Source organism: Arachis stenosperma, chromosome 4 (assembly GCF_014773155.1).
Source record: "Arachis stenosperma cultivar V10309 chromosome 4, arast.V10309.gnm1.PFL2, whole genome shotgun sequence".
In the NCBI taxonomy this organism is placed as follows: domain Eukaryota; kingdom Viridiplantae; phylum Streptophyta; class Magnoliopsida; order Fabales; family Fabaceae; genus Arachis; species Arachis stenosperma.
Window position 1 is genome coordinate 8,909,022 of NC_080380.1, and position 22,498 is coordinate 8,931,519.

General features: G+C 31.5%; 2 protein-coding genes across 2 annotated transcripts; both read left to right on the forward strand.

Moving 5' to 3' along the window:
* Positions 1-5,979: 5,979 nt before the first annotated feature.
* Positions 5,980-8,483, forward strand: LOC130976777 (pentatricopeptide repeat-containing protein At4g02750-like). Its single transcript, XM_057901702.1, has 2 exons — positions 5,980-6,238; positions 6,440-8,483. Exon 2 carries the CDS (start codon positions 6,448-6,450, stop codon positions 8,455-8,457), a length of 2,010 nt encoding a protein of 669 aa, XP_057757685.1. The 5' UTR covers positions 5,980-6,238; positions 6,440-6,447; the 3' UTR covers positions 8,458-8,483.
* A 6,563-nt stretch (positions 8,484-15,046) lies between these two features.
* LOC130976338 (probable E3 ubiquitin-protein ligase WAVH2) lies at positions 15,047-18,161 on the forward strand. Its single transcript, XM_057901187.1, has 3 exons — positions 15,047-15,361; positions 15,727-15,840; positions 16,742-18,161. Exons 1-3 carry the CDS (start codon positions 15,218-15,220, stop codon positions 18,107-18,109), a joined length of 1,626 nt encoding a protein of 541 aa, XP_057757170.1. The 5' UTR covers positions 15,047-15,217; the 3' UTR covers positions 18,110-18,161.
* The last annotated feature ends 4,337 nt before the right edge of the window (positions 18,162-22,498 follow it).

The window sequence follows — 22,498 nt, forward strand, 5'->3', positions numbered from 1 at the left end:
TTGCATATCTAAAATGAAGGCCCATCCATTTTCCCTGTAGTCGCCAAGGTTATTGTGCAGCATCTCAAGAAACCATTGCTAGTTTTCTCTGTTCTCGGCATCCACAAATGCATAAGCAATCATGAATACGTGATTGTTGGCATCCTGGCCATAAGCAGTCAGCAGCTGCCCTCCATGCAAGCTCTTCAGAAAGGCTCCGTCTAGGCCAATCAACGGTCTACACCCCCGCCTTGAATCCTTTCTTACACGCATCCAGACATACATAAAACCTTTGAAATTATGGAGGACTCTCAGGCATGGGAATGACACCAACTTGGACTGTTCAACCTGGGTTGGTGGTCCACAGTTGGTTAGCATAATCCTAGATAAGTGCATACTGTTCAACTTCATCTTCTTCCATTACTTTCCGTGCTGCCTTTAAGGCCTTAGTAATGCAGGTCCTATTAAGCTTAACGTTGCACTTCCTCACAAACCAGTCATATACCTCTCTATGCTTCATAGTTGGGTGCTTTCTAAGCTTAGGAACCAGCTTACCCAAGGTCCACTCTTGTGTTGCAGCCCTGTTCTTTCTCTTTCTAGCACATGTGTGTTCATCAACTAGTGTCTTAATCTGCCATATCCCATTTTGCTTATTACATGCACAATAAACAACCCAGGGACATCCCTCTGTTTTGCATACAGCCCTTATTCTCACTTATCATTTTTAGTAAAAATTATATTTCTACCCCCCATTTTATGGTGTAATCCCTAGTTGCATTCATAAAGTGATGCTTCGACTTAAAGATCATGCTAACCTCAAGCTTCAGATTTCCAAATTTTGCCTTTTCATTGTATGGTGGATACACATTAGCCTCCTCTTCATCAGAGTCCAAGACCTTATCCATATCTTCCGAGTGCCAGGAGTCACAGTTGGATTCACCGTTAATTTCAGTTTTCTCTCCCGAGTCTGTCAATCCAAGCACAACAAATTTCAGTTATCAAATCAACATGTGTGATAAAAAATAACATCAGTAACATTGGTGGAAATACCAATCATGACTTACTAGAATCAGATGGCTCGTCCTCTTTAATATCTTCGTAGCTAGAGTCATCGGTGTCAATAACCTTCTCATCCCTTCTAGAAGAAGCTGGTCTGTGCTTCTCTCTAAAATCAGTCTTTCTTGTCCCTTTACTTTCAAATTCATCACTTCCACTGTCAGTGTCATTGAGATCTCCCAAGCCTTTAGTGGGTTTATAGAAACTGTCCTCAGCACTCTCATATGAGTCATGAGAGTCACTATTATCCTGAATTGGGGTTGGCTTAACAGCTCGACCAGATCTTGTGCAATGCTGAGATTCTTTGTTCTTATTTTGAGCATGTGACTTCTTTGGAGGTTGGTGGCTACTTCTTGGTTTAACAGCAGTGCTGGGATTTACAGGTTGGGAAAAACTTTTTGGTTGGAACTTAGCCTGGGGTTTGGGCTTTTGAGTGGGCTGAGAACTACACTTTCTGCTGGACTGAGAATTGGGCTTCTCAGTGGGCTGGGAAGACCTTATTTTGGGCTTAACATAGTCCATTTTCTTGGGATGAGGATTGGGTCCAGCAGATTTGGGAGTGGCTTTGGCTTTATTTTTGGAAGTGGGATGTAGAGGGTTAGTTGTCAATGGCTGTGAATGGCTCTTTGTGGGCTGGGATGCAATTTTCGTTGCTTGCCTTGCAGGCTGTGTGCTGGGTAGCTTCAACAAAGATGCATTGGTTGGCAGAATTACTTCATCTTCCTCACTCATGCATTCCACCACGTGTGGCTTTGAAACTCCTGTTCAAAGAATAATATGCTCATGACATTGTGATTCATTCTACAAGTCTTACACATTTTGAGCAGATCTTTATCAGTCTCCAACTTTCTCAGCCCACTCTCAAGCGACAGCCAAGGAACCTTCCACCAACATATGTCCCCCCAGCATATCCCAGTTTCTTATCGTATCTTTTAACAAAAAACACATCAAGCGTATCCCCATCAACCCCCATCAAGACTTCTGTATTATCTGGTTCGTAGATTCTACTTCCTTTCTAATCATTTTTAAAATTTTCACCATGATGAAATATGAATGTCATTGGAGGACCCTCCATCTAAGACTTGCAAGGCCTCCAAACCCTATAAAAAATTTAAAACAGAACATGAAAAACACTAAATCATCACCAACATAGCAACTAAACTAGTAAACATTACTCCATTAACACAAAAAATAGTTATCATTTTTCTAAGCCACAAAAACAAAGCACTAACAGATTCTTAATGATGACTCAATCATATAATGTGGAAACTAGGGGTTTACATAGTGTTACCAATTTTTTTCACAAGATACAAAAAACTTTACCTCTCACTTCGAACGCATAAATAATGTTGTGTTCTTGCCTTCAGGTTTCCCACCAAGCTCTAGAGCAGACGCACGAACAATGCTCCACGACTACTCTAATGGTTGCGGACAATGGGGAGGTCTTCTTCGTCTTCGTGATGGTTGCTTACGGGTCAGAGAAACAGAGAGTCATGGTGAGAATGAAGAAGAACAAGTGAGGTTAGACATCAAAGACAAAGTGTAAAACGTTACACTCTACCCTCAAAAACGATGGCGTTTCACTGCAAGACTCTCAAGTTGCCAAACGACGTTGTTTGGTTGGGTGGGCTGCCAGCTCACATTTCATGTAAGCAGATTTCTAACGGTGATGTCACTTGGTTAATGGAAGGACGAACGTGATTTAAAATAATTCTTTCAGGGACTAATTTGATTAAAAAAATCATTTGAGGACAAAAATAAAAATCGCCTGATCTTTCAGGGACGAATTTGAGTATTCACCCTTATAATGCTATATTAGAGGTTGTTTTATTTAAAAGTGTATATTTGTAAGCTTTATTTTGTCATTAGATTATCTTTCATCCAAGTTAGTGAGATACAAAGTTGAAGAAAACTTAACTTCATTTATAATCATAAATCATTACATAATGATCATGAAGACACTCACACTCTAGTTATTTTTTAACTAAAAACCAAAACAACCAAACACCAAAAGCAATACAACACACAACAGCAGCAGCGTCAGCATCTTTAGTATGCTGATACTACTCTAAATTTTTCATTCTTCTCCAATTGAATCCATTAAAAACTTCTTGTGCAACCTAAATCACACCTCGTTTTTCATATCCATCAGTCAAACGAAAGAAATTACAATGAATTACAAACTACAATAATGAAAAAACAAACTTTGAATTAACAATCACCAAATCATCCCTTTAAACTCGTATCAACTTAATAATTGGATCAAATAGAGAATTTTAGCTCATAGTTGGGACATCCATAAAAAAATCTTCCTGAATTCTTTGGTGTCATTGAGTATTTAATCATCATACGCAACCCATAATTGCATAATACAGTGTTCTTACACCTGGTTTGAATTCTCTTGTTACTGTAATTTCTCTCACTAGAGTTGTTCTTGCTTGAGTTTTCTTGATTTCTATTACTGCTGCCCATCATTTCTCACCCAAAATAATGATTTTCAGAATTTTACAAGAGGATACTATCAACCACAGCAACGAAGAGGAGTGGAGAAAAATATTATATGACAAAGATAAACATTTGGTGGTTAGGATTTTATAAGTGTGAAATAATCATTTTGGGTGTTTTAACCAAAGTTGGGATACTAATTTGAGTTGAACTCATTATGTGTCCACATAAGCATGCAGTTAAGTGCCAACAACATTAAAACGTCTGGTTACTTTTGGACTAACAGAGATTTATGATTCTGAGAGTGGGAGACTTATTTGGTCATTTTAAAAAGTGAAAAACTTATCTTAGACGAGTTGGAATTTCAGGGACTATTTTGGATATTATCTCATATATATTTTTTATGGTTTATCAATGGCTAAGAGAATGGAGGGTTGAATCTTAGCCCCCCTTTTTCGCTTAGTAACTCTTGTTGTCCTTTAGAATACTTGAGAAGATATTTCTTGTTTTTGTCTTGTGTCTAGTCAGGAGACTTTTTCGTTTTGTCTCGTGACCAGCCAGGAGATATTTTTCAGTTTTGTCTCCTATGCAGCAGAAATAGAAATGGAGTAGAAGAGAGAGAAAATCACACCAAGATATATCCTGGTTCAGTTGCTAAGTGCAATGCAACCTACATTCAGTCTCCATCACAACAGTGATGGAATTTCACTATAATCATCTTTGATTACATACACCAATTCTCTCTAGGAACTACCCTTCCAATCCGGGACAAGTCCAGAATCTAAATCCAAAACTGAACTTGACTTGGTCACTGCCAAGCTTTCAACTGGTAAGTGCTAACCCAACTTGCAAGGGGATTCCCACAGAATCATGAAACACAACACAGATGTACAAAGGACCTCTAAGGACATCTATAGCTTTTTTCTTTTAATTTTGTGCACTTTGCCTTTTTTCGCTCTATGATTTTTTCTTACAAACCTCACTGTTTGCCTTGTTTTATGAGACTCAAGACAGACAAAATTAAACAGAAAATTATAAAATAAAGAACATTGAAGGAGAAGAACTTATGTTAGCTTAGGTAGCTATGTGAACACTGTGCTTTCACTCTTTTCTTTGCTTCAAACCCTGACTGTTCTCCTTTATTTATAAAAGGGAAAGCCTCCACGGTTGAAACTAAAAACCAAGCTAAACTTCTTCTTCTTCATGCAAAACCGGTTCGGCCAGAGAGAGAGGAGAGGAGACCGAACGCTTTAACCAACATGCAATTACCTCTGGTTCTTCCTTGGTCACCAATAATCATCAATCCGAGCCTTCCATCTTGTCTTGTACTCCAAGAAGGATTCCTAGCCCTTGATGCATTCTTGATGATGACAGCTTCATCTGCTCCAACTTCTGCCTTCTCCATCACGTAGTTACTATAGCTACCTCCTGTGGTAGTTGAGCAAAATCAGAGACAAGACATCCCTCTAAAGATCTTCTTCCTCTAACCGAAATCTTCTCTTCCATTTTTGGTATGGAGAGCTTGAGCTTACTTCACCAAATCTTACATTTCTTGGTGAAGATCTCAGCCACAACATACTTTTTGTTTTCTTTTTCTTGCCATCATTGTGATGATTTTGTTGCTTGTTTCTCCTTACTTTCGATAGCTAGCCATAGCTTCCATGCTTTCTCTCTGTGAAGTAACCGAAGTAGGAGAAGAGAGATGAGAGTGAAGAAAGAGAAACTTGAACAATAATTAATGAATGTGATAAAGTGAATTAAGTTTTCCACTTTCCTTACTTTAGGTAGCGTGTAGCATTGATGATGTCCATCAAATCAAGTGCTAAATCTCTCTCATGTTTCCAATGCAAGTTAATTGAATTGAAATCCATCTCAAATTAAAAATGGGATCCGTTGGAAACATGAAGCAAAACGTTTGCTTTCTCTCAATATTGGTTTCGGACCAACTTTAGTGGTCTGCAAGAATTTCAATTGGGCTTGTATCACAAATTCTGACCCAAATAACATAACAACTCAGTCACAAGGATCAAAATAATTTTGTATCAATGCTGAATGTATTTTTTAATATAATTGGGCTTGCAACATTTTTTTTCTGTTCGGCCCAATCAAAACCTGCACAGCAAAATTATTTTCGTTAACATATATGAATCAAATTGATAATTTTGCAATTAATCAAACTAATAATGTTTAGTCATTACTAATATTAATTTAGAGTTTTCCAAACTCATCAATTTTAATTTTGATGCACTGATAGTGTAAAAGTATTTTATATAATCTTGTAATTATATCTGTTTTTTTTTATAATCATTCACACAGTCGATGTGAAAGATAATTATTTCTATCGATGTTACGTGGATGCACGTGTAAAATTATGCATCAAAATAAAATTTATATATAGGGAATTTTGGAAGAAATGACAAACAATTGATGAAATATATGGATTATTCTCTATGCAACTTGTTATGCTTTGTTGTATCTGCTCTAGTACAGTAACGGCTTTGCTGATACATGGAGCAGAAAGAATGTGCACCTTCTGTTGTTAGCTATACTAGCAGTATGATACATGGTATTTGTCAATGTAAATAATTTGGATGAAGCTTTGATGAGATTGCTTGAAAACATGAAAAGAATTGCCATTGAGATGGTATCAAAAAGCTATGGGGAAATCATAAGGAGCTATCCAGAAGTTGCAAACTTCATTGATGAGATGGTATTAGACAAGAGAATGTGAAGGGTCAATATTTTTTGGAAAGTAAAAGTAAGAATTAGTTAGTATTAATTTAAATACAAAGTAAATACAAGAAATTTTTTCTTTCAAGCACGTTCTCTCTTCTATCACTTTTCAAATGATTAATAGAAAGAACCAATTGACCTAATCTAGTGGTTTCAAATTATGCATGCATGTAGCAATTTATGTATCAATAGAACTTAAATTTGCTGTGGATTAATCATTGGCCAGTTGGGGAGATGATACGTGTCTGTCACCACCGTCGAATGCTGTCACATTCTTACCCCACCGTTCGTTCCTTCAGCCATTTCAAGGCTTCATTTTTTACCGACCCAGATAAGCATTTGCTCCATAAACACAATTGGACTCCGATTTCAGACACCCGAAGAACCTTAGCCCCCAAGATACTGATCCCAATTTCATCACATGATGCAGCACTCAACAAGCTTAACGCGGATATAGCGGTTTTAGGTCGCCATGGCAAAGTCAAAGAAGCAAGGAAATTGTTCGACGAAATGCCCCACAGAGATGAAGTTTCCTATAACTGCATGATTGCGGTTTACTTGAAGTATAAGGACCTACCCAGAGCTGAATCCTTGTTCAAGGCAATTCCCCATAGGAACATTGTTGCTGAGTCAGCAATGATTGATGGGTACGCCAAAGCTGGTCGTTTGGATGATGCTCGCAAGGTGTTCGATGAAATGCCTGCGAGAAACGTGTTCTCCTGGACCAGTATGCTTTCTGGGTATTTTGGGTGTGGAAGACCCGAGGAGGGTATGCAGTTGTTTAGTCAAATGCCTGAGAAAAATGTGGTTTCATGGACTACAGTGGTTTCAGGTTTGGCTCGAAATGGGTTGGTGGATCAAGCTCGCAAGTTCTTTGATATCATGCCTGAAAAGAATGTCATTACTTGGACAGCTATGGTCAAGTCATATCTTGACAATGGCTGCTTTGACAAGGCATATGAGCTCTTCCTTGAGATGCCAGAGAGAAATGTTCGTTCTTGGAACATCATGATTTCGGGTTGCTTTGGAGCCAAGAGAATGGATAAGGCTATTGAGTTGTTTCAATTGATGCCGGATCGGACTCATGTTTCGTGGACAGCTATGGTTTCTGGTTTGGCACAAAACAAGATGATTGACACTGCAAGGAAGTACTTTGATCTAATGCCTTATAAAGATGTCCCCGCATGGACTGCAATGATCACTGCATATGTTGATGAGAAGCTCATGGATGAGGCTAGTGAGCTTTTCAACTTGATGCCAGAGAAGAATGTTGTGACTTGGAACATGATGATTGATGGTTATGCAAGGATTGGTGATGAAGGGGGTGCCTTGAGAATCTTCATGTTGATGCTAAGATCTTGCTTTAGACCCAACGAAATCACCATGACTAGCGTGGTTACTTCCTGCGATGGTGTGGCTGAGCTCATGCAAGCTCATTCGATGATCATACGTCTCGGGTTTGAGCATGACACCTGGCTTACAAATTCTCTCATTAATTTGTATTCCAAGAATGGAGATCTTAGTTCTGCTAGGCTTGTTTTTGAAACATTAAAGTCAAAGGATGTAGTTTCATGGACTGCAATGATAGTAGCCTACTCCTATCATGGACATGGTTACCATGCATTACAGGTTTTCGCACGCATGCTAATTTCCGGAATCAAGCCAGATGAGGTAACATTTATAGGACTCCTATCAGCTTGTAGTCATGCTGGTCTTGTCAACCAAGGTAGAAGAATATTTAACTCAATCATAGGAACTTATGAGTTAACTCCTAAGGCAGAGCATTATTCGTGCCTTGTTGACATTCTAGGCCGAGCCGGACTTATCGATGAGGCAATGAATGTAGTATCTACTATCCCTCCTTCCAAAAAAGATGAAGCTGTTCTTGTTGCATTGCTTGGTGCATGCAAGCTTCATGGGGATGTTACAATAGCAAATTATATTGGCGAGAAGCTTTTAGAACTTGAGTCATATAGTTCAGGAGGGTATGTACTTCTGGCCAATACATATGCTGCAGAAGGGAAATGGGATGAGTTTGCAAAGGTAAGGAAAAGAATGAGGGAAAGGAATGTGAAGAAAATTCCAGGGTATAGTCAAATACTGGTAAATGGAAAAAACCATGTATTTTTTGTTGGGGATAGATTTAATCCCAAGGTTGAGGAAATTTATGGAATGTTGCAACATAATCTTCAACCTTTGATGAGGGAAATGGGTTATACACCAGAGTCATTGCTAACAGATTAGTTTCCATTTTTCCAATCAACTAAAGACTAACCAAGTTTATATATTAACATGGAAAGCATTAAGACGAGTTCAACTGCATGGAGTAGTCATTATAATTTGTGTACTTTATTATGCCTTGCCTTGTTGGTTTGCCAATTACCATGAGTGCCTAGTTTGAAGTTCAAAGATTAGTTTTGCTAATAAACACTAAGTTACAAGAGTTACTTTATGAGGTTCTTAGAAGACTTCTGTGTTCTTGCTTGTGAATAAGTACACAAGCATGGAAGAAGAGGTACTGAAAAGGGTAAAAGTAAAAAATGTTGCTTCTTACCGTTCAGTTCCCAAAGACCAAACTCAAATTCAAACAAGTAATAAATGATTTACCCTTCTTTTCAAATCATGAGATTTTTCTAAAAGCTGAATAAATATATATGACATGATGACCCCTTTTACTTTATGGGGTGGTCCAAATATGAACGAAAAGGATTCAGAAGTGACCATGAAATCTAACTACATTATGATTAACATGACTATGAAAAGTGAGTGTGTGAAAAACAATTAGAAAATGCCAAAAGCTTTACCTCTTGAGTCTTGACCTATGTACAACTAACCACCAGAAAATCAGGCGCTTGTATTAAGGAAAGTTTATTCAATGATTAAGAAAGAAGATATGGATTGTGATTTGTGAAAGCAACATATTGGAATTAAGATTATAAAAAAGATTAAGCTTATAATGCATATAATCTAATTCTAAACCAGTCTATTAATTAAACTTGGAGTTTTGACCAAGTCAAATCATTCAACCAATTTGAACATGCAATTTAGACACATTTCTTTGTAGGCTAGCAAGAAGCAAGTTTTTGAAGACACAAGCCAGCTTTTCTTTCCCCCTTTACCTTCTTTTCATGTGAATAGAATCAACAATAGCTTTCAGATATGTCATTCATAAAAGGAGAGATTCCACAAACTCTCCTTTAGTTCATCTATCATTTTCTTGGTCTACTAGGTACTTGTTTTGTAGATAATTCTTTTTATAAAATTAAAAAAAATTTGAATAAATCCCCCCTTGCCCATATTTAGAAAATTAACATGAATCTGAATTAAATTAGTTTAATCAAAGGTTGGTGGTGGATAAACCATGACAATTACATATATTTTAGATTGTAGATATTAAATTGGAGATAAGATAAAAATTGACTCTTTATAATTTGTCTATTTGTTGTGTATGTCATAGGAAGAATCTCTATCTAAATAATCCAAATAACTTAGGGACATAAAAGAAAGTATAGTGTTTTTAACATGGACTTAACAGTTGCAATGTTCATAGAATATGTACACATGCTTATCAGTTATCACAATCATTTCTACATGTTTGATTTTTTAATTTTATTTTTTATTTTTTTCCTTTTTTGTATTGATTTGATTTCTTAATTATATGCTTAAATTGCAACCAAGTGTAGTGGTTAACTGAATCAATATCATGGCTATAGTTTATTCAAAAGTCCAAGCATTCCTAAATGGCTCCATCTGGTTAGATTTTATCTTTAGTTGCTGTGATGCATGTACCTAATTGTTACAATTTCTCAAACTGTTGCAACTGAATTTGAGTATACTAGTTTATTGATTTGTTCAAGTTGAGTAAATGATCTTTTAATTTTCAAAATTTTTTTATTAAGGATAATTAAAAATATGATTAAAAAAAGCAACATTACTAATTAAAGAGTCGCAAAATTACTCTCCTAAAACTAAAAGTCTAAACCTATAGGTAGGAAATATCTTACTCTTTTTATTTTTATTGTTGTAGTTCCAGTGGTGTTTTTTAATAATGTAAAATTTGGTATTTTTTTGTGTGGATACTACAAATTTGAGAATCAGATTTATAGTTTTTTTTTAATATGCAAATATAAAAATTTGATTTTTTTTATTTTTTAAATATACAAATCTGACTTTTAGATTTTTATTTTAGTGTTGAAAAATTTTTTAAATATACTAATTGGACCCTCTAATTTATTTCATAGCAAAAAAAATTATTTTACTACAAATCGGACCTTCAATTTATGCACTATGAAATCTGACCTTCCCATAAAAAATTTAAGGATCTGATTTGTTATTTAAAGTAAAAAAAAATTAAATCTATATAAAAAAATACACCAATTAATCAAAATTACACCCAATTTTTTCTTTTTCATTTCTAACAAAAATTAGCCAATATACGGGCCCTCTTCTCTTTATGATATTTGGAAGATTTTAAAGAAAATTATAGAAGATAAAAAGTACAAAGGACATTAGATAGTTACATAGAATATGAGTATCCAAACACTGCCTATTTATCAACCATCAATGGGACAACTCATTCTTTTTTTTTTTCTTTTCTTTTTTTTTCAGATGAAAGTGAATGAATGGACATAAAGCATAGGACATAGATGCAGCTATTACTATAGAATAACTTTTTTTTGAGGTCTCTTCCAATTTTTACTCATAACTTATCTTTTTATGTATGTGATAATGTATGTGAATTTTTGTTCATCCCTCTTTCTATAATGAAATTTAAATTATAGAAAAGTTCTTCAAAATTACCACAATCATTATAACACTGAGTTCAATAGCTTATCTTACTTGTTTCTGGTTAAAATTTTTTATTGAATTTTCATGGTTTAGTTATTACTAATGTCTAAATAGCTAAGTAAAATATTATGTTTGTTTTATTGGTGTATTTAGAAAGTATTTGTTCAATGCATCTTCAATCCATTTTTTTTGACCGTTTAAATTGATTAACAAACATCTATATTTTCGACAGAGAGAAAAAGCAAACAAACAAATAAACATGATACAAGAAGACCTAAATTCATTTGGTTAGATTTAGTACTTGATTTCATAAGATAATTTAATAGTATGAATATTAAACAAAATTGTTAACACAAAAATATGCCTAACATCTATATCATTGATTGTCTTGGTGCCCTAGTACACCAAAATGATGGTGGCATTGCCTAAAAAGTTAAACATTTGATACTCAAAAAATTGCATAAATCTACCATAAATATATAATAGGAATATAAGAGAATTTAATGCATAATTTTTTTCAATATCTTTTATTATTATTATTATATATTATATAAATTTTTATTTTTAAAAATCAAACCCAAGATTCCTTTATTAAAAAATAAAGTGTTTATCATCTTAATTAATGTTATTATTATTATTATTATCTTAAATTTATAAAAATATGCATTAGTAAATACATTAATGCCTATTAATATACTAAATTAATAAATACGCTAAGTAGTACAACTGTACAAGTCTAAAGATGCAACCAACTTTAAGTTCGGAGCCAAATTACTCATATGATCAAACTAAATACTAATGTAGCATAGAAAAAAATAAAAAATAAAAAAGTATCAATGTGAATTTAATCCAAAACTTTCCACAAATAAGAATGCACTTGATATCAACCCTAAAAAGCTAAATAACTGAGTACCTGTATAAGGCTATAAGTATAAGCTATAAAGGGACAAAATTAAATTAAAGAAAAAGTGAGTCATAAATCATAAGGGAACCTATGTTATGTATATAAGACTTGTGTTTATGAAGACACTAGTGGAATACAACCAGGGCAAGGAAAAGCATTCTCTTTGCTTTGGCCACCTTTGCATTGCAAATAAATTAATTAACATGCCTGTTTATTTCTATCAGCAAGCTAAAAGGGATGAATTTAATAGGGATGAATTTAATATATATTATATATATATATATATATATATATATATATATTTAATTTTGATGTACTAACAGTGTAAATTTACACAATTATACAATCACATCTGTTTTTTTGTATGACTATTTACACGGTCAATGTGAAAGATATGTAGTTTTGCTGATATAGCGTTACATAATTGAATGCGCGTGTAAAACTATTTTACACTGACAGTACATCAAAATTTATATATATATATATATATATATATATATATATATATATATATATTTCAAAAATAAAAACATAAAAAAAAAGAAGGCAAAGTTTGGAAGTTATCATAAGTTGATTGTTGAACCTTTGAAATTCAAAACAAAACGGTCATTTCCCCCACTTCTTAGAAGAAACTTCTTTCTACCCTTTTCTTTTCCTTTTTCCTTTTTCCAATCCCGATTCTTCTTTTTTTTTCTTTTTTTTCCTCATTTTCCTTCATTCTTTGGCTTTGTTAGTACCAAAATGATTTGAACCATGTGTCTTATCCACATAAGAAAAAAAAAAAGTATGTATGTTATCATAAGATGGGAAGCTTATTTTATGTGGTTTCAAAGAATTTACTTTTAATTAACATGTAAAAAATTTTATATAATTATTTAATGAAAATCACATATTTAAATATTTTTTAAGTTTTATTAATATAACAATACACGTTTAGTTGTTTGTATAAAATTCTTTTATATTGACCGTGCACGTAAATTAAATTTAATTTTAAATATACAAAATAAATAAAATGCATCAAATGTTATTATGTTGGACCAAACCCGTGTGTAGAAGGTGGGGCTTGGAATGCTTAAAATCTAATGAAAACTCTTCATCATTGAACTCATCTCTAAAATTGTCATTATGCTACACACAAGTGCTCATGCATACCATCTAGATTTAGGGCTCATCAAAATGTTTCTTTTATATTAAAAAAACAACATAAAGTGTATGTGTATATCAACATTAGATGTATAGATAAGATATTTCAAAATAATAGTTGTTTATTATGGGAGAGAAAAATGGATGAAAATTGGTGGATGGATCTCACTATTGCATGCTGTAAACAACTTATTTTTGATCAATTAGGCTTAGTGGGTTGGTCCCATGATATCATTCTCTTTGGAAAGTGCCACATTGTTCCAAATGTTGCTTCTCCTTCTCCTTCCTCCTCATAATTTTTTTTTTTGGTGATTTTCCTCCTCATAATTTAATTCTCTTCCATCAATTTCAACATTTTTTTTCCTTACATAATTACATTGTTTCCCTAATGCAAAAATATGATGAATCATTTTACATGTAAACAACATTTTTGGTTTGTTTGAAGGATTTATGATTTACAATTAGGAGTGGAAAAAGATCAGGCAACTTGCCGTTTGACTTGTATAGTTGTATTTGGCCTAGTCTGACTTAGTTTATTATAAAAGAGACATAGGTTCAAACTTTTTTAATAGCCTTAATATATCAATGGACCAGACCCAAATTCATTAATTAGTTTTATTGGTCTGTCTGAATCTATTAAAATATAATTAAATATATAAATAATTTTTTATTATTAGTAAAATTATCAGATGTTTTAAACTTATTATATTTTATTATAAATATTTTTGTATATTTTAAATACTTTAAAATATTAAAAATTATTGTAAATATTAACTATGACATATTACATATAAATATTTTTATTAAAAAATAATTTTTAAATAATATTTTTATTTTATAAAAAAAAAATTATCAGACCTTTTAACCGGTTTTAGACCATATCAGACTGAATAACAGATTAAATCTAGTACTTTATGAAGAGCTTATAATAAACTGTAGACCAAACTCAAACCAAATAACTACAAAACAGATCAAGTCTATTAAAAGCAAAGCTTGACCTAACCTGTTTCCACCCCTATTTACAATGAGGAGACTTGAGTTTTGACCTATGAAGCATGATGAGAGAAAATAAAAAAGAGATTTTTTAAACTATAGGTAAAGTATCAAAACCAATTGATTCTCCTCTTTCATTGTGAAAAGTACTTCTCTCAATAATTTTTAGTACTTTTAGTAGTAAATGTTGTCTCATGGTAAATAAATTTCACCACTTTACAATTATTCACAATCAAAATAAAGCAATAAGTCCCTCAATTTTATTTACAATTTTTTAAATCATTAATTAATTTGTTTTATATTATGAGTGTATGCATATATAAGGTGGCAAATATATTATATACTTTACATAAGAAATTTAAAATATAAATTTATCTTATGTTTAGCATAATGATCAAATTAATTATTTAAACAATATTTTTAATTTTTTAAAACTATATTATACAATAGATTAAAGAAAAATCTTGAAAAAATAATTAAATTGATTATATATAATTTTTAAATTACGAATCTAAATCATAAAATCATTCCTAATATATTTATCAAATTAGATTACAAATAACACAGAATATCGATTAGATGATAACACATGATATAATTATTTTGCCATATATTATAATTTAATCAATATGACCAATTTGATTGAGTGATATCTATTTTAAAGATTTCTATCAACCTTTTCATTTATTAAGTGCATATCAAAAGTTTGGATTATTGATATTATTAATATTTTTTATTATTTTAAAAAAAATTTAAAGATACATGTATCTCGTTTATGTGTTGCGTTTACCTATCTTATCTCCTTTACACTGTAAACAAAATAAGAGAGAAGTATTTATTTCGGTAAATATTTTTTAAATGATTTATTTTGATAATTATTATATTTATTTAATTTATAAAAATAAAAAAAATCCAAATATTGTGAGATTGATGAAATAGTAGTTATGAATGTTATATATAAGAGTGTGAAGTGTGTTTCTCTGAAGAGAGTGATGAACAAAAAAGATTATAAACAAACAAGTAAACAAGAAAGAACATACACACAATAATAACACTCACTTTAAAACACTCAACACAAGCTGAATTTTTCAGACCCCTTTGTCTCCTCCTCTCTCTCTTCTGTCCCTTCTTTTCTTGTGGCTCCAAACTTCACAGAGAGAAAGAGAGTCATTAACAATGGGAGAAGGAAGAAGAGGAGCATCATCAAAGCTTAGAGAAGCAGCAAGGAAGGTTGCAATGGCAGCAGCATATGCATGTGGTTCATTCTCAAGGAGGAAATCTATGGTGGATCCAGTTCCCATTGATGCCTTATCTGCTTCTGTAAGTATCACACATTTAAATTTCCCATGAAAAATTTCATTCCTTTCTTCTCTGGGTGCTTACCATTTTCCCAAAAGATTCAAACTTTGTTCCCATTTTTGCCTAATTAGGTCTTCTTCCATGTCCCAATGCTTGCTTCTCTTTGGAACTCACAATGCTCCTTAATCCATACTATGTTTTTTTTTTCTTTCTTTCTCTTTTTTTAGTGATTACTTGAAGCGGCTATAAATTTATTGTGGATATAAATGGCATATCATTATTATTTTTTCTTCCTTTTTTTGTAAAAAAAATTCTGGTGAAACTTGAAGTATGAGGAGTTGAAGCTTGAAAGTACTAATTTTCTGCTAATGTGGAATGCTTTGCAGATCTCAAATTCCTCATTTGTGTCAACATCAACAAAGAATTGCTCAGGGGAGATTACACAAGAAACAGATTCCACCATCACTGTTAACATCAACAACAATGACCTTCATAGTAAGGTAAATTAATTAATCTACTTCACTTGTACCTTCTTAAACCACCTAAAAAATTATTAGTAATCAGTAATTATTAACATCATAATTCATATTTGTTTTTTTGCTCTTTGTCCTTCTGAAGTTTATGATTAAAGAAAGTCTTCCACTTAAATAAAAGCCACAGCACTTGCTATTAAAAGTGTTTCTGAACCGTTTTCACATTTTGGCAATTTGGTATCCAATGCCCCTCAGAGTTTCACCTTCTGCTATGATCCCTTGACCTATTTTACAATAAATATTTCCATTTTTTTAGCATATTTAATGCATTTTTAATAAGAATTTTCTTCTTAAGGCGTTCTTGTTAGCAAGATCATAAAATGTGAATTGGTAACTGGGAGCATAGTGTTAAAGCATTAATTTTGGTACTGAAATTGAAACTAGAAGAGCAAAGGTATTGAATGGAGGATTGTGGCATGTGAGTGCCCCTAAGCACATGGTTGGCGCATGGGTGAAGCCAAGAATCAATTTCATTATGAATGCAGACCCCACTTTGGGAAGTTTCACCTGCCACATAACATGCATGATCATGCTTTTCCTTCTATTATTGCCAAATGCCCCTCTGGAAATTTGTATACAGTAAAGTAATGTGTGTGTGTTCAATAGCTTCCTAAGGAAGAAATGTGAAACTTTTATTATGCATATACAATCTATTTTATCTTGAGTGCCTGTAGAATCTTTTTTCTTTTTTCGGGTCCGAAAAAGTTTCGTTGTTTCTGTCCCTACTTCAATCAAATGGTAAAAAGTGAGATGAGTTTGGTTAAATCATGCAATTTTGTGTCAGTGTTGGAATAAATACCACAAGCTTGTGCTTGATTTTGCTTTTGTAGAATTGATTTTGAGTTGAAGTGATATATATTTTTTGCAGAATCTATGTGCAATATGTTTAGATCCTCTGAGTTACCACAGCAAGGGTAGCAGTCCCGGCCAAGCTATATTCACTGCTCAGTGCTCTCACGCGTTCCATTTCGCCTGCATCTCTTCCAATGTTCGCCACGGTAGTGTCACTTGCCCCATTTGCCGTGCTCATTGGACTCAGCTCCCTCGCAACCTAAACAACAACCTCTCTGGCTCTCTGGCATCAAGTACTCAGAGTGATCCTATCCTTAGAATCCTTGATGATTCTATTGCTAACTTCCGTGTTCATCGTCGTTCTCTACTTCGCACGGCACGGTATGATGACGACGATCCTGTTGAGCTTGATGACACACCGGATAGCCCCAAGCTGTGTTTCAATCTTGTACCTATACCGCCGAATGCTCCAGCTAGTTTCCATCCTGCTTTACAAGTCACTAAGCATGCTTCATGCCCTTGCCACCTATCACTGCATCCTTTAACATGTGGCTCCTCATCATTGCTACAATCTCCACCTATGATGTGTCCCTCCTCCAACAGAGCTTGCCTTTCAGTTAAACTGACTCATGAACGCGCAACCGACTTGGTCTTAGTTGCTAGCCCCAATGGACCACACTTAAGGCTTCTCAAACAAGCAATGGCTCTTGTGGTTTTTTCCCTCAGACACATTGACCGCTTAGCCATTGTTACATACTCCTCAGCCGCAGCTCGTGTCTTCCCCCTAAGGCGCATGACATCCTATGGAAAGCGCACAGCCCTCCAAGTTATTGACCGGTTATTCTACATGGGCCAAGCCGATCCGGTCGAAGGGTTGAAGAAAGGAATCAAGATACTCGAGGACCGGATGCACAAGAACCCTGAGTCTTGCATCCTTCACTTGTCTGATAATCCCACAAGACCATACCATGCAATAAGCATGGAACTTCCATCCACTCCCATTCATAGATTCCATGTTGGATTTGGCTTTGGCACTTCAAGTGGCTTTGTCATACAAGAATTCGAGGAGTTCCTGGCTAAGATGTTGGGTGGCATTGTCCGGGAGATCCAACTTCGGATATGCGGGGCCGGGGAGGAAGTTGGAAGTGGAAGAGTCATAAGAATTGGAGAGATAAGAGGTGGAGAAGAGAGGAGAATACTATTAGACCTTGGTGATTGCACACATGTGTATGTGGAATATAGCTACATTGAAGGTGAGATTGATGAGTGTGTTAGAAGAACTGGGGAAACAGTTGTAGGTGTTGGAGAGCATAAGGGTGAAGATGATGTTAGAGAAGGTGGTGGCGGCAGTGGTGGTCGGAGTAGCAATGTCGAAAGCTGGGATTTTCATGATCCTTATATGGCAAGAAGATGGGCCAAACACTTGCATGGTTATAGACTTTGAAATATTTGCTACTTTCTTTTTTGGTTTGTAATACCAATTTGCATTCATGTGATGTGAGGCTATTAGTGTATTTAATGTTTCTTGGCCATCTTCATCAATTTTTAGTTAGGCCTGTAATCATATTATAGAATTGAGGGGAAAAAATACAGAAGATTGTTTCTTTGTTTGATCACTAAGGGGGAAAAAATCAAAGAATTATTTGCTTTTGAGAAGAAGTTTAGCTAATTATTAACTAGCCTGATCTAACTTAAGGGAACAGTTATTAAAGGGAATGGTGATTAGGTGCTTTTTAGGTGAATAAAGCAAAAAATAAAAATAAAAAAAATTTAGGCAGTTCTAAATTAAAATTGGTTATATTTGTGCCTTCTTATTTTTTTAAGGTTATACTTTTTTCTATAGACTAATTTGTTGTAAATTTGAGTTCAATGTAAGAGATTGTTGTCGACCAATATGTTAATGCATATATAAGGTGGAATTTGAATTTCTGACACTTATTTAAACAATTGAATAAACTAATTATTTGACCAATATAAATTAGTTTCTTAAGACTATTTTTTAAGACTATTTTTTGTTCTTGCCATTTTTAATTTCATTGCTTCTTAATTTAGAATATAATTTGAGGTCTTACATAATTATTGAAATGGGCAAATTCCATTTATTATTCTCAAATTTTTTTTGGAGTTAATAGTCAAATTCGTCCTTTAAGATCACTTATTCTTTAAATTGATACTCAAATAATTTTTTTAGTCACATTAATCTTTGAAAAGTAAAACGAAGTCAAATTAATTAGTTAGATAATGACATATCACGTTAAGTGTCATGTGGCAAGATGAGATGATATATTAATATCACATGTCACTAGATGATTAATTCATGTGTCAAATCAGTGACACTGGCATGTCACCTATTATTTGACATGTAATAAATTTATTTATTAACTAAAATAATCCCTGGAAATATACACATAAGTCATGTTCATTTCTAAAATTTTAAAACTTGATCAAATTAGTTTTTGTATAAATGTTTTATATTTTTTCTTCATAATTTTAAAGGTAAAGTATCTTTTTATCCTTAAAGTTTGCTAAAGATTTCAAAAATATCCTTATGTTTTATTTTATTTTAATTTTGTTCTAAAAATTTTCAATTTGCATTAAATTTATCCCTAATGACTAATTTTTCAAAAAAAAAAAAAACCAATTCGGGAATAATTTCACAGGAACAACCTTTAATATAAGCAAATCAAACATATTTATCATGCATTATTGTTAGAATAGTTCTAATTTTTTTGAAAATTTAGTTGTCAATAGTATATTTAATGCAAATTGAAAGCTTTAGGATAAAATTGAAAAATAAGCTTAGAGATATTTTTAAAATTTTTGATAAACTTTAAGGACAAAAATATACTTTATCCTAATATTAAATTTTAAATATTTTTTATGCTATTAATTTTAATATTATTTTTAGACCTTAATAAACAAATTCTCTTTATCCTAATGACTAATTTTTTAAAAAAAATATGACCAATTCAGAAATAATTTCACAGGAACAACCTTTAATATAAGCAAATTAAAATATTTATCATGCATTATTTTTAGATTAGTTCTAAATTTTTTGAAAATTTAGTTGTCAATAGTATATTTAATGCAAATTGAAAACCTTAGGATAAAATTGAAAAATAAGCTTAGAGATATTTTTAAAATTTTTTACAAACTTTAGAGACAAAAATATACTTTATCCTAATATTAAATTTTAAATATTTTTTATGCTATTAATTTTAATATTATTTTTTAGACCTTAATAAACAAAATTCTCTTTACATAAAATAATAAATATAATTAATTATTATAAAATTATTTTTTCATTTATATTTTAAAATTTTATATTTTCAAGTTGTATTTTTTTTGTAGTGAACTTTTTTTATTTAAATGAGTTTATCAAATTATTATTGGTTATATATTCAAAAATTTAATATTTTGAGTCTTCCTAAATAATATATTGGTTGTTTTAAAATTTAAATTTTTTATATTTTAAAATTATAATTTTTGTTATTGTTTAATTTATATAATAGAACTCAATAATTGAAAAACTGACTTTATGAAATTACTCGTTGAATCTTAATATTTTAATATAATTCTTTTTAAAATAACTATTATATTTATTTAGTGAGATCCAAACGATTAAAATGTTTAAAATAACTACTATATTTATTTAGTGAGATCTAAAAGATTAAAACTTTTAATATATAATTAATAATAATTTAATAAAATTATTTATATAAAAAAATTTCACTACAAAAAAAGCTAGAATTTGAAAATAAAAAATCTAAAAATATAAATGAGAAAATACCTTTATAATAATTTGATTATTTTATTTGAAAAAAAAATGTTTATTAAGGTGTAAAAAAAGATTAAAATGGATAGGATTAAAAAATATTAAAAATTTAAAATTATAAAAAAATTAAAAAAAATTATATAAAGACTAATTTAATCAATTTTTAAATTTTAAGAATGAAAATGGCTTATGTATGTACTTTTATTAGGGACTAATTTGATTCCCAAAAATTTATGATATGTCAAATGATATGTGACATATCAGTGTTACTGACCTTGTTGTATTAACCTACTACATCATTATGTCACGTGATACTTAATATGACGTATTATTATTTGACTCATAGAAGGACTAATTTGATTTATATTTTATTTTTTAAAGACTAATATGTTTAAAAAAATTATTTAAAGATCAATTTAAAAAATGAGTAATCTTTTAAGACGAATTTAACTATTAGTCCGTTTTTTTTTTTTTACAACTATATTTTGTACCCTTTAGTTTACGATATAGTAATAGTTACCTTCCTTAATTAATTTAGGGACATCGCACTTAATTACCTCCTTCAAAATCTAACACTGTTAGCTCTGTTAATAGCGGCTAATTATCACAAGATTTTTCTTTTTGTAAACACAAAAACATGATTTTCTTGGGGGTGAAAAAATATTTTCATTAATCAAACTTTATGTACAAAAATAAAAGTTAAAATACTATAAACATAACAGATATTTTAAGCCCAAAAACAATTAAGCCCATGCTTACAAACTATGAAAGGCTGCCCCTAAGAAATATGTGAAGGACAAAAAGGTACTCATATCTGTAATTTGTTCCCAAAACCCCTTTCCCTACCCTCGGTCCCTGGAAAAAGATTAAGATAATAAGATCATTTTATTTTAGAATTGGGTGGATATCCAATTTTTATAAGTAAAAATAATTTAAAAATTACAAATTTTTTTAATTTTATACAATAAATTTAGTTAATATATTAAAAAAAATAATAAAAAATAAAAATAAAAACTAAACGGTCTTAATAATTATTATTAAAAGATAACGAGATTCTTAACAAAAACGATTTTGTTAATCCTAGTTGATTTTTAATAGATAAATTAACAGTTTAACATGTTATGTAAACTTATTCCATTAATACAGAGAAAAAATATTGACCAAAGAACTAATCAATTTCATAAAAATAAAAATTAAAAATTAAAAATAATATTTTTTTATTAAAAATTTCGTTGTCTTTTAAGATAATTATCAGAAATTGTTTATAATTTTTTTTAAATTTAATTTCAATACATTATTATTTATTCTTTTAAATAATTATTTATGTAGTTAATATAAAAAATACTTATTTTTTTCGTGATATTCTGTAATTTAATATATATATATATATTAAAATTAAATTTTTATTTTATTATTTGTTAATTGCAATGGCGCTAAGCTAATTAAGCTACAACACGCAAATAAAATCTTAGTCTAGTGGTTATAATCTTTGTTTTACAATAGATGCACCCAATTTCAAAAATTGGCTAAAACTAATAGTGGATGAGAATTGAAAACCCTCGTATTGGAATGTGTGTGTTTTGTGGTATTGTAATATACGAGATTAGTAGCTGTCCAATCTACCCTCCTAACAATAATTAATTTTCACAAAATATCTTTCTATTATGCGGGCTATATTTACATTTTCTTTATGGTTCACTCATTTTATTTTAAAATAATTGTCGTTTTGGTATTTTTATGTATAAAAAAATAATTAATAATCAAATTTATTCCTAAAAATAACGTATTTTTTAAATTAGTTTTTTAAAAATTTTGTTAGTAATATTAATCCTAAAAAATTGTAAGTTAAAATTGATAGAAATTATTTTAGATATGAAAAAAAAAATATTTTGTTTAAATATAGGTGTTTAGGATGTTTTACAGAGTTGTGGAGGTATCAAAAAAGTAGACCAACACGTTACTTACATGTTACAACACGTTACCTGCGTGTTGCAACACCTTACCTCTGTGTTGAATGGATTTGCGCTACTTGATAACACGTTACCTGCGTGTTAAACG